The sequence below is a fragment of the Lemur catta genome, chromosome 12 (assembly GCF_020740605.2).
Source record: "Lemur catta isolate mLemCat1 chromosome 12, mLemCat1.pri, whole genome shotgun sequence".
NCBI lineage: Eukaryota > Metazoa > Chordata > Mammalia > Primates > Lemuridae > Lemur > Lemur catta.
In genome coordinates, this window is record NC_059139.1 from 40,589,745 (window position 1) to 40,602,631 (window position 12,887).

Sequence of the window (12,887 nt, forward strand, 5' to 3'; positions counted from 1 at the left end):
GATTAGAGCCAATTGCCTGCTTCGGGGACGGCCAGCCCTTCCAGGCCTGGCGACAGTGGAGGGAGGGGAAAGACCAACCGAGCACTGCTGAGGGAAGACACTGAAGCAAGAGCGACACCCCTTTCCGCCCCCCACCTTGCAGCGCAGGCTTTGAAAGCTGCTCCCCCACCTGAATGGAAACTCGGAACCGCCGGGCGGCGCGTTCCTTCTCGCCCAGCCTTGCGATCCATGCCGAGAGGAAAGCGGTGCGAGCCCGCGCCAGCGCCCAGCTCCCGGGACAGGGCCGGCAATGCTGCTGAGCAGAACTTGATCGCGCCCCTTCCTCGCTGCTAGTGGAAGCGATGCTGCACGGCACAGCCAGCGCTTCCCCGGCTCTCCTTCAAGCTGAAGGTTACCGACCCGCGCAGCCAGTCCCAACCCTGTGAACCGCGCGCCTCGCGTCCCGGCTCCGGCTGCTTGGCGGCGGCGCGCAGGGCAACGACCGGGCCGCCCGCGCCGGGGCGCACTGCACCAGCGGCTTCGGCTTGGTGGATGTGTATGCATGAGTTCTGCACCGAATGGGCGCAAAAAGCGCCCCAGCCGGTCCACCCGCTCCTCGATCTTCCAGATCAGCAAGCCCCCGCTGCAGAGCGGGGATTGGGAGCGCAGGGGCAGCGGCTCCGAGAGCGCTCACAAAACCCAGCGAGCCCTGGACGACTGCAAGATGGTGGGTAAAAACTGCGCCTCTTTTTCGTTTTTTATTTTGAGAGGGGGTGGAGGGAGTCGTGTATGTTAATCATTTGCATGAGTGCCAGCCACTCCCCCACCCTCAGCTCCTCCATGCCGATCACGTGCACATGCACTATTTTTAAATCTGCAGTCCCCCAGATTCGGGGTGACACCCGGGTCGTAATGGCCCTGCGGAGAGAAGTGCCACAGCAAGGGTCGCGGGGGTCAGCGGCTGTAGGTTGTACCTCGGTCCTCTCGAAGGAGAATGGTGGATGCGAAAGACACGATGAACTGGCTCGCTCACCAGGGAGGGACGGAATGGGGAGGTGGAGGTGCTGTTTTGTGGGGAGACAGTAGCAAACAAACCAAAACAGAGAGCACGGGGTGCTGCGGAGGGGACGAAGGTTCCAGCGAGAGGCTGTGGCTGGTCTTCCAGTCAGGCTCCAGAGCAGGAGAGGTTCAGTGGCCCGGCAGGAGGTGAATGGTTTGCCTATTCCACCCCACCTTTGGTCTGCCCCCCACCCGCGCCCCTGCAACTTCAAATCCACATCCTAGCAGACGGGAGCGTCTGTGGGAGAGTTCCCAGCACCATTCTCTGTTGGCCTGGGAGTGGCATGATCACTCTCCAAATATGCTCTTGCTCTTCAGAAAGAGTCTGAATGGGTGGGGGCAAGAAGGTCTGGAAATAGAGCTTCCATGACCAGGCTTGCCGATGAAAAATAAACACATGCTTTGGACACAGAGGCTTGCCATGTTTGTGCTGTAAGCTTTAAACCATCACTAGGCTCCTCGGCTGAAGATTTGGGGAGCTGGAGATTTGCGGAGGTGGCTCAGGGGTCAGTGAAGGGCCCTGTTTATGTACAACGAAATAGGAAACTTTCTGATGATAAATGTTTGGTGACAGAAACTCGCTTCTTTTCCAGCTTGTCCAAGAGTTCAACACGCAAGTGGCCCTGTACCGAGAGTTGGTCATTTCTATTGGGGACGTCTCAGTCAGCTGCCCCTCACTAAGAGCGGAAATGCACAAGACAAGAACCAAAGGCTGTGAAATGGCCCGTCAGGCACACCAAAAACTGGCTGCCATCTCAGGGTAGGAGACTCTTGGCATTATGTGGTTAATTCATATACATGATGCATGGATGCTGATAGAATTTTATGTGGCCAAGACCTCAGAGATGATCTGTCCAAATTTGAGATTTTAACCATCACCCTGAGGTCGGTATTCTCCAGAGAGCTATATTCAAACTATACACCACACCATAATTTGAAGGTTGTGAGATTCGTGTGTGTGTGTGTGTGTGTGTGTGTATGTATGTGTAGACACACACACACACACATATGATTTATGTATGATCTGGAATCGTTCAGTGATTTTTTTAAAAAAGTAATTTCTAATATACTGAGCACATACTGGAATTTGGAGCTCAAGATTTGGGGGGATGTTTGGGCATCAAACTGAAATTAAATCATCATGCCTCAAGATTATTTTGTCATCTGCTGCTGAACAAAAGGCCTGTGCTGTAGAGAGAAAATCTTTGCTAAATCCCAGATTTACTATTTATACCACGAGATAAATTCCTATGATATTGCCTAAAATAAAATCCCTAAAATAAAGTCTTGGATATAAATTACTTTCTTCACTGTAGTGATATGGAAGGGTAAGTTTAAACATAAGAAAAATTTTTTGCAGGTTGGGGAAATTCACAAATCTTGGTAAACCTAAACTGCTTTTGTCCCCCCATTTTTTAAATTATGTTTATGGATTCCTAAGCCTATGTTAGGTAATATACAGTGAGTGAAAACTTCTCTCCCGGGACCCCACCTACTCCTTCTTGATCTCTCAATATCTGGAGAAAAGTTAGCCATGGATTTGTTATCAGTTCCTATTTTCAAGATAAGTACTTAGAACAAGGAAACACAGAAATCCTTCTACAAATACATTAAGTGTTTGGTTCAATCTGGATATAGCCTTTATCTGTTTATCTGTGTGAGTGTGGCCTTATCACAATAATAGTTCAAATTATTCAGACTCACCTGATAATGTTGCAGATTGATCACATGTAGGAATTGCGTATTATTTACCTATTTGAAAGAATCACTCTTTGCCATCTTTAACGCCAATAATATATATAGTGACTATTTCTGGTATATAAAGATTAGAAAGCCATATGTTGCCTCTCAATAATTAGTTTATGTTTCACAACAGGCATTTTATACCATGAAAAAGATACTATACTAGTCTCCTTGAAGAGAGGGATAAACAAGATATGTTATGAACCTACTTTATTTAGTAAATATTGAGAAACCTTATCCTTTTCTGTTTTAACTATTACACTGTACTTGACAGGAAGAGAATCTGGAAAGTGCAGGGGAATTAAGTGTGTCAGGAGTTTGGGGAAGAAATGTAGCTGTGATAAATCCCAGACAAGGGGAGAAAAAACAATAAGAAACATGAAAGGGAGTAGTGGTGAATTTAAAAGTATAGAGAAATAATGATTCAGAAGGAAAAGCCGGTTTAGGACCGGAAATTTTATGCTCAGGGCTAAGGAGTAGCATCTCTATAAACTGTGTTCAAGAGTGTAGGGTGGGATTATATTTAGGATCCCTTAAATTGGAACTCAAAAGGAGAACATGTTCCAATCAGAGAAAGTGGACTGAAGAAATGAACGAGGAGTTCAGTTCAGTCTACTTTGCTACACACATGAAATTCAGATTCTTCTAAAGGTTCATGGAAGAAAGGGTCTGAAATTATTGGCTAAAAGTTGAGTTTTGAGGTGGACTTTTTTTTTCTTTTTTTGAGACAGGGGTCTCACTGTTTTGCCCAGGCTGGTCTTGAACTCCTGGGCTCAAGCAGTCCTCCCATCTCAGCCTCCCGAGTAGCTGGGACTACAGGTGTTTACCACCATACCGGGCCTGAGATAGAGTTTGTTTACTCAGGGGTTTGCAGCCCTTTGTTTCTTGCTTATGTGTTGTCTGAGGGTTGATATTATGGGGCAATTTTATAAGAATTAATGGGGAAATAAGGTATTCTCAGAGCCTTGCAACGGGAAGGCCAATTCCATAAAATGTTCTAGGATAGAATTTGACCCACTTTCTCCCTTAAAATAATAATTAAATGCAGTTTAATGTTCTTTATAAAAAATGACAGCAATATCATTGAAGGAAATCCCTTTAGTTTCTCACCATCTGGGCTCCATTAATGAAGGATGTGATTCCCTTTGGCGGAATTCCGTTTCTGATACTGCTTGTTATGTGGGTTCTCATTTCAAGCTTGATGTGAAGACTGGTAAGGAGGCTGGCAGATTCACTTTACAGTTTGGAGCAGGGGTGAGAAAAGCAAAGGCTTTGGGGAATTTAGAGAGAAGGACTGGATTTCTTAAGTGCCCACTCTGTGCCATCAGAATCTAGTTATTTCATGGAATAGTCCTCTGAGGGAGGAATCATTATCTTTATTCTACAAATAGGTCTCAGAGAGATTAAGGAACTTGCTCAAAGTCACACAGCTAAGAAGAGGCACAGCTTTGCTTCAGCCTCATGTTTGCACTGCTTCTGAAATTCATGCTCTTTCCTCTATATAACAGCACCATTCAAAAACGTGTCATGTAAAAAGGAACAAAGTACTGATACGTGCTAAAATATGAATGAACTTTTAAAAGGGTATGCTAACTGAAAGAAGCCAGTCACGGAATGCCACATATTATATGATTCCATTTATATGAAATGCCCAGAAAAAACAAATCTATGGAGACAGAAAGTGGATTAGTGATTGCCTGGGGCCGGAGGTGGGAACAGGTAGCGACTGCAGAGGAGCTCGAGGAATCATTTTGGGGTGATGGAATTGTTCCAAAATTGGACTGTAGTGATGGCTGTACAACTCTGTATATTTATTAAAAATCATCAAATTGCACACTAAAAATGAGTGAATGTTATGATACATAAAGTATACCCCAACAAATTTTTTAAAAGGTATTATCACCATCACTATGATTAACACTTGATCTTTTGTTGGCTTTATTATTTTCTATACATGCAGCTTTGATTGAAGGGTAAGAGCTATAGGAATGACAGAAAAATAAGACTTGGCTGTCTACGCATGCATCAACATGCCGCCTCATAGCTATCATCTAAGCACCAATGCTCTGTGTAGGAACACAAGTGGGGGAAAGGCAGGACTTGGAGTAAGTGAATTCACTCATTTTTTATCAGTTCAGACTGACTCTTCCTTGTCTCCCAGCTGGCTTTGGAGCCAGAGGAGGGAGAGAGATTTGAAAGGGGACAGGGTAAAAGGAATATGAGGCAAGATAGAGAGGAAGAGAACAAACAATGAGTTAAATGAAATGAGCTGCAAATGCTACATCCCTTTCATCCCTAACCAGTTGAAATCCTCAAGGAATGGTGTTGATCACAAGAGAAGGAAACTCAGACTGTGTTCTTCACTAACTGGCCGTGGGTAAGAAGGCCATTGTCACCAACACGATCAAAACACTTTTTCAAATTGTGTTTAGATCAGCAGAGTTCAGGCACAGCCTTTTCTTTCAAAGGCATTAGATAGCTGTCGCTGGTCAGATCTAGCCAGGTGAATCCAATGTCTTCTCTGACTGGCTTCATTCTGCAAAGTTATCACACCTTTACCACTCTGATCCTCTCCTAGATATTAAGGCTAAGAGGGGTCTTAAAGATCACTTGTCAGAGTTGTCCCCAAACTTTTTTTTGCAGCAAATCTTCCCTTCAATCTAAGTGAAGAGAGCCGTATTTATAAGGAAGGTCAAAGTGGCATTGCTCTGCACTGCTAGGGGGGAAGGGTGTGTGTGTGTGTGTGTGTGTGTGTGTGTGTGTGTGTGTGTGTGTGTGTGCGTGTGTGTGTGTGTGTGTGTGTGTGTCCCCGTGTGTATATCAGGAGTAGACAGCAGCCTGGGCCCTATCTGCTTGGACTTCCTTTCCCAAATGACTTCTGAGACACCTTCAAAGCATCCCTAGGGCTCCCTGGTACTTTATATTTGAGGAGTCTGAGATTCAGAGGATTTAAATGACCTTGGAGGCAACTTGGTGGAGTACACGTGCAGATATTGGAGTCAGACAGACTGGGGCTGAATATCATCATCAATGACCTTGATGGAATTACTTAACTCTCTGAATCACAATTTCTTCATCTGTAAACTAGTTGTCATGCCTGATCGTGAGGCAGTTGAGAGGATTAAGTGGGCTAGGTATCTGAAGCAGGGGGCACATGCCCAGTCTGTGGGATGGCACTCTGGGCACTCTGCCAGTCAGAGGCTGCTCTGAGACTGGAACCTGGGTCTCCTGCTCCCTGGTGTAATGCCTGTTGTATCAGCCACACCACCTAAGAATGAAGAGCCAGAAGCACAGCACACAAGATAGGGATGATTCAGAGGGGCTGACATCGTCAGGCATCTTCTGGAGTGAATGCCATGGCTGGCGTGCTGGTGGCTCAGACTCCCTTTCCTGTGCTGCTTCTGTGATGTGCGTGTTGGACTGGATCTTTCTCACACTGCTGCCTTCAGTTAGTGGCCGCTGAATAGAGTCAAAGTGTAGAAGGGTTGACTCCAAATCGTAAAAATGAGGTTTAAGCACAATAAACATGAGAGACAGCAGTGTGATGGGAAAGAGCATTGACTTTAAATCACATTATACCTGAATAAAAGCCTGGCTTTACCATTTCCTAAGGACACATATTCAAATTCATACACAGACTGCATATGAATGTGCTAAGTGGCAGTCTGGGACGGTGGTTAAGTACATAGACTTTGGGGCTAGACAGGCAGTGCTGCTATTCACAGGTAGTGTGAAATTGGGAAAAGATATTGTCTCTCTCTGCCTCAGTTTCTTAATCAGCAAAATGGGGTTAATAAATAATGGAACCAAATCATATGGTATTGTGAAGATTTAAATACTTAGAAGATTCTCTGGAATACATTAAATGCTGTTATTAAGGGGTTAGTGTTGGTAAAATCAAGACATTTAAAAATTCAGATTGTCAACATGCATTTATATTAAAAAGATATTAATCCATCAAATATTTTTCAAATAAATATTTTGGCTAGAATAAATTTCTTTTTATCTTCGTTTCTTATACTATGTTCTGAGAAATTTTCCAGGTTGAAGTTTCCCAGATAGCTATCAAAAGGCCTGTTTTTGAAAACCTTAAAAATGATGTGGAGATATGAAGGTTCAAGAGTAGTTGAGAAATATTTTCTCTGTATAAATTAGCCTAGATTCTTCATAAATCGTATAATATGTACAAAATTTTTTGGCCTAGTTCTGGTATAGGCTGTGTGATATTGGATAAGTCTGTCAAATTCCCTGCACACCTAAAGGAGGTTGCACCGAAAGACTTCTGAGTCTCCTGGTTTCATTATTTCAGTATTCCTTGTTAATTCATGTAGAATCACGTAGACTTTGTTTACAGAATTGAGCTACGAAAAAATAAGCACTATTCAAGAAGCTTGATGATTGAATTCCAGAAATAATGTCGGAATCTGAGCATAGCACATTGACAAGAAGAATCTAAATTTCCTAATGGCCTTCTGGAACAGTGTAATGTGCATCCTAGAGATCCACAACCACAGATTGCAGGATTTTCCCTCCAGCCATGATTTTCCTGACCAGCAGGCCTATGTTTCCTTTTGTTGCCTCTGTCTTTCTGTCTCTCCTCCTCCTCCTCCTTCTTTGGGGGTGTAGGGGGAGGTAAGGGTTGTTTTTGGCTTTGTTTGATTTCTATTTAATTTTTTTGCTCTGTCTTTTCCAGTCCCACTTCTAGGTGGTTGCTTGTCCATACCCTTGTTCTGTTTGCTAGGAAGCTGGGAGATGGAAGGAGAATAGAGAACCACAGCTTAGTCAATACTTTGGCTGAGATGGCAGCAAAGCCGTGGCAGGGGGTAGAGTGTGGAAAAAGAGCTTGGAGACCACGGAAGCAGCTCTCACACGATGGGGGAGGTCTTATGTGAGCAGGGACAGCCTCTGCTGTCAGGACAAGGGACCCATGGATGGCAGATAAGTCAGGCCGCCCACTCTGTGCTTTATTTTTCCTCCCTATTACAGGTATTTTGCTTTAAAATTTTTAACTTTCTCTAGTCAAATAGTGAAAGTTATGTCCATGCCAAAAGAATATGCTATCCATAAAGGTAACAGCGGAAGAACAATTTTACATTAGTTTGCTTCGGCTGTCATCACAAAGTACCACAAACTGCATGGCTTAAACAACAGAAATGTATTGTCTCACAGTTCTGGAGGCTGGAAGTCTAAGATCAAGGTGTCAGCAGGGCTGGGCGCGGTGGCTCACGCCTGTAATCCTAGCACTCTGGAAGGCTGAGGCGGGTGGATCGCTCGAGGTCAGGAGTTCGAGAGCAGCCTGAGCAAGAGCGAGACCCCGTCTCTACTAAAAATAGAAAGAAATTAGCTGGCCAACTAAAAATATATATAGAAAAAATTAGCCGGGCATGGTGGCACATGCCTGTAGTCCCAGCTACTCGGTAGGCTGAGGCAGGAGGATCTCTTGAGCCCAGGAGTTTGAGGTTGCTGTGAGCTAGGCTGACGCCATGGCACTCACTCTAGCCCGGGCAACAGAGTGAGACTCTGTCTCAAAAAAAAAAAAAAAAAGGTGTCAGCAGAGCTGGTTCCCTCTGAGGGCTGTGAGGGAAAATCTGCTCCCTGCTTCTCCCCCAGCTGCTAGTGGTTTGCTGACAATCTTTTGTGTCCTTGGCTTGGTGAAGCATCTCTGCCTTCAACTTCACATGGCATTTCCCTTGTTTGTGTGTCCTTGTCCAAATTTCCCCTTTTTGCAAGGACACCAGTCATACTGGATTAGGGGCCCACGCCACTCTAGTATGACCTCACCCTAGCTTAACTAGTTATACGTGCAATGACCCTGTTTCCAAAAAACGTCACATTCTGAGGTACTGGGGGTTAGGACTTCAACATGTGAATTTGGAGGGGATATAATTCAAACCATAACAAATTCCCTTGGCCCACCTGCAGTAAAATGTATACTTTGGGTTGTTTTGCCCAAAGTGGAGGTGGGCAGTGAAGATGGAGTTTTGTCTAGAACTGTACCCTCTCTATACTTTCCTCTTTTCTTTTTTTTTTTTTTTTAAGTTTTCTTTGGGGAGGGGTTTCCAGTGAAAACCAGAAAACCTGCTAGACAAATTCTACAAGAGCTGTAACACTCTCTACACTTTCACACATTGAAGTCCCAGTGTATTTGCAAGATTTTAGCTCCTATTAGGGGTGGAGTTTGTGAACATAAAATAGAATGTTTTCTGAATGAAATGGATTGCTCACAAAGGCACTGAGTCTCCAATATGGTTAGCAATTTATTCTAAACCAGTTACCAGTATCTGAAGGTGGAACAAAATTCTACCTGCAGGAGAGATAACTGGGGAAAGTAGATGAGGTATCTGACAATCCACATGGGGCACTCACTTTCCCTGATGTGCATGGGAGAATTGAGCAGGTGGTGGTCCCTCAGTGGTACTGATACTGTTACTTAAGGACCATTATGCATACTCTGGAGCAAGTGACAAGGTTCTGACTAGCACCAGATTAAAAAAGGGTGCTATTATTAACAACTAGACTAAATGTGATATAGAATTTAGACAAGTGTTCTCCCATTGCCTGTTGAAGTTTAGCCTTTTCATGTTTTGAACAGATTTAATGACTTTCACCTTGTTAGAGTCTTCTCAATAGATGTTCTAATTAGAGAGAAAATTCAATCTGAAATGAACTTTTGGAAAATTCATTGTCACTTTAATATTTATACTCTGAAGTGCAAGAGAGCAAGGCTGTGTTTCATTCATCTTTGCACCCTAACTAGCAAGCTCCGTGATGATATATGTGTCTTGTTTGTTCATTAAGTTTACTTGGTATTTTAAAATCTATTCTTAAAAGAAACTGTGTCTTGATACAGACTTTAGTAAGAATTGAGAGATTAGATTAGTTTATGTCTTATGACATTTTTATTATATTTAACTGCTATTATTTTCTGTTCTATAACTCTAAAACCAATATGCTGGTTTTTAAATAACAGAAGACTTGAAGAGCATACCTATGATCAATTTCTGAGGCATAGAAATAATCTGTTCATTATTACAACAGATCAGCAGGCAGTGTGTATTTTAGAATTACTCATAAAGTAATTATGTTTACTTTAGGTTATTTAATAAAATATCACCATAACATCTTTCTGCTTGGTGGCTTTATATTGAATAGTTAAATAATCATTTACCATTGAGAGCAGTTTTTAGAACTATTCTTTAACCTTCTCATCCCAGAAAGATATTTATATAAAGCACAGCTCCAGAGCAATAACTATGCTGCCTGTTTCTTGATTTCCTTTGCTTTACAAGACAGGACTAAAGAAAAAGAGTAAAACCTCATGAAAAACATTTAACTGCTTGCCTATATACGTGCATGTATACACATATATACATACCTACATACACACACACATAAATACTAAACTTATTTGTGAAATTGACTCTTATTAGGATAAAGCATTTGAGCCTTTAAATAGAACTTATTTAGCAAATAAATGTTTCTGACCTAATGGGAGACTCTAGGTACAATCAGGTTAACAAAAATCAATTTAACATTTGTAGCTGTAGATACAGAGTAAATAATCTACACCAATCTGACGGAGTTGGAGCAAAACGGAGAAATACACACTAACCCAGGGGAAGCCAAACTGATCGTGTATTCGTCAGTCACTGAGAATACCTTGAATCCTCCCACCCTGTACCCCATCAGTTGGTAATCAGGTCTGCAGCATTTTATCTGTTTCAGTGTCTATTGTGTCTCTGGGTTTTTTTCCCATTTATGTGGCCACCCTCTTAGTTCACGGTGTGTATCCCCTCAGGCCATCAGCGATTGCAGTGCCTCCCAATTGGTCTCCTTGCCTTCAATCTCTGGCCTCTCCTCTTCAATTTATTCACTAGATCCAGACTAATCCTCCTAAAACACTCCTCTGATCTTGTCACTTCTTTAAAACGTCCAAAGATTCCCCACTGCTTAAAGCAATGTTTCCTCAAATAGCCTGCCCGAATCAGAGTCACCTGACTGGGGTACCCTCAGACCTAAAGCACCAAAACCTCTGGGGGCGTGAGGCCTGGAAATCCACATTTTTAATAAGCACCATCATGTCCCTCGAGAGATTCTTGAACATGCAAAAAATGGGCCTATTGACCTAAAACCGTGATTCTCAACCTGGGCTGCACAGGGAATCACCTGGGAAGCCTAAAAATGTGCTGGTGCTTGAGTTCCATCCCTAGAGTTTCTGATTTAATTGGCCTGGGATACAGCCTGGGTATTGGGATATTTTTAAAAGCTTCCCAAGTGAGCATCTGTATCAAAAAGGATTATATTTGGCTACATTTAACAGAAAATTCAAAGTATCAGTTGCTTAAAGACGCCAGGGTTTATTCTCTCCCAGAACAAAAGCCCTAGAATGGGCAGTTCAGAACTGGTGTGATGGCTCCATGAGACTACAGTTCTGTCACCTATTCTCAGGTTGTGGCTTCCATCCTCAACCTGGCTTAACAATGCAAGATTAGTGCAGGAGCTCAGTCCAGGTTCCAGGCTAGGAAAAGGAAGAGAGGAGGAAGGGCAAAAGGCCACCCTGCCCAGTGAGGTCAGCTCTTGTTAAGCAATTCCAAACAAAACCTCTTCCAGAACTGCATCACATGGTCACCTAACTGCAAGCAAGCCTGGGGAATGTTTGTTTTTTTTGTTTTGTTTTGTTTTTGTCTCATTGCCACCTTAAATAAAATGAAGACTTTATTACTAAGGGAAAGGCTGAGAATAGATATTGGAAAACAACCCACAATCTCTATCATGCTACCCAACCTATCTTCCTGGACTTATCTTTTACCACCTAACTTTTAAATTTTCCACTTCCTTAAACTGCTCTACTTTTTATCCTTTAAGTGTATATAACAGGATGAGCCTATCCTATTTTTCTACGTATATAGTTTCTACATGCAAAGGTATACTCGTTAGCCAGGAAAAGAAATGATTTACTGCCCTAAATGAAAAGGTCTTACTTGTAGTCTCATCATAATCTTCCATGCTCCTCACACTGAAAACTGGAATAGAGGAAAGGGTCCCAAAAGGATTAAGAAAAAGATGTTGCTGCTTTTAAACTCATTCGTGAAAAAGACATGAAGTTCAGAAACCACTTGGGAGGGAAAGAAGTTAGGAGAGGTGCCTTTGAAAGGACTTGAGTATGATTTTCACAAGACAGGATGTGAAATGGGATAGGTCCTACAAGGAGTTATAGGCAGTGACACTCAAGAAGCCAATTTTTCCAAAATCTACCTGAGATTGAGTGGGACTCTTTTAAAAATTTTTTAAATATTCTTCAAATAAAGCAAAAAAAAAATTTCATCAGGGAGTTAAAATCTGATGAGCTGTTATGAATAAAAGGTGGAAAAGCAGCTGGACAATTCAGGAGACAGGGAGAGCTTTCTGGATATGAGTATAAAACTGCAAAATGATCTATGGTCAAGATTATAATGAGCTCATTAAGGGAAATTGAACTTGAAACTCATTATCCCATATAAACAATGTCACATATAGTAGGTCATAGACAGTATTTAACCCATAATTCACAAAATTATAAACCTTTTCAACATATATGACAATATTATCTATGGAAAAATATATTCATATACAACTTCCCAAGTTGTCTTTCTATCTGGGAACCTATTCAAAGTGCTCTTCTAGATACTGGAGCTAGAACAGCTCTGAATAAAACAGAGAAGGCCCCTGCATCCCTGATGTGTGTGTTGGGGTCGGGGGTGTGACTGAGAAGAAACAAGCAAGAGAGAACATTTCAGATGGTGATAACTGCAGTGGAAAAAATGAAACAGGATGACATTATTAAAGAATGATGTATACAGTGTGGGTAGTGATTTTCAGTTAGGGTGGTCAGAAAGACCCTCTGAGAAGGTGACATTCTAACCTGACATCTGACTTTGAGAAGGGACCAGCCATGTGATGATTTGAGAGAGAAGCATTTCAGGCAGAGGCAACAGCAAGTGTACAGGTCCTAAGAGTGAACCGAACTTGGCGTGTCTGAGGAACAGAATGAAGGCTAGATTATCAGTTTGGAGTTGGCTTCAGCAGCAGGTAATACAGGCCAGATATCAGTGACTCAAACACATGAG

The 12,887-nt window shown here is 42.6% G+C and overlaps 1 protein-coding gene and 1 non-coding gene across 3 annotated transcripts in view; one reads left to right on the top strand and one right to left on the bottom strand.

Moving 5' to 3' along the window:
* Positions 1-445: 445 nt before the first annotated feature.
* LOC123648650 (regulator of G protein signaling 7 binding protein) overlaps positions 446-12,887 on the top strand; it is a 97,503-nt gene continuing 85,061 nt past the window's right edge. The window contains exons 1-2 of one of the 2 annotated variants that reach the window (XM_045566590.1): positions 446-706; positions 1,632-1,798. In XM_045566590.1, the coding sequence (XP_045422546.1) occupies positions 542-706; positions 1,632-1,798 (332 nt within the window). In that variant the 5' untranslated portion in view covers positions 446-541. The remainder of the gene's footprint in view (positions 707-1,631; positions 1,799-12,887) is intronic. The other variant, XM_045566589.1, reaches the window with a different exon arrangement.
* LOC123648723 lies at positions 8,832-8,893 on the bottom strand. Its single transcript, XR_006738744.1, has one exon. It is a non-coding gene; the product is annotated as a U7 small nuclear RNA (small nuclear RNA).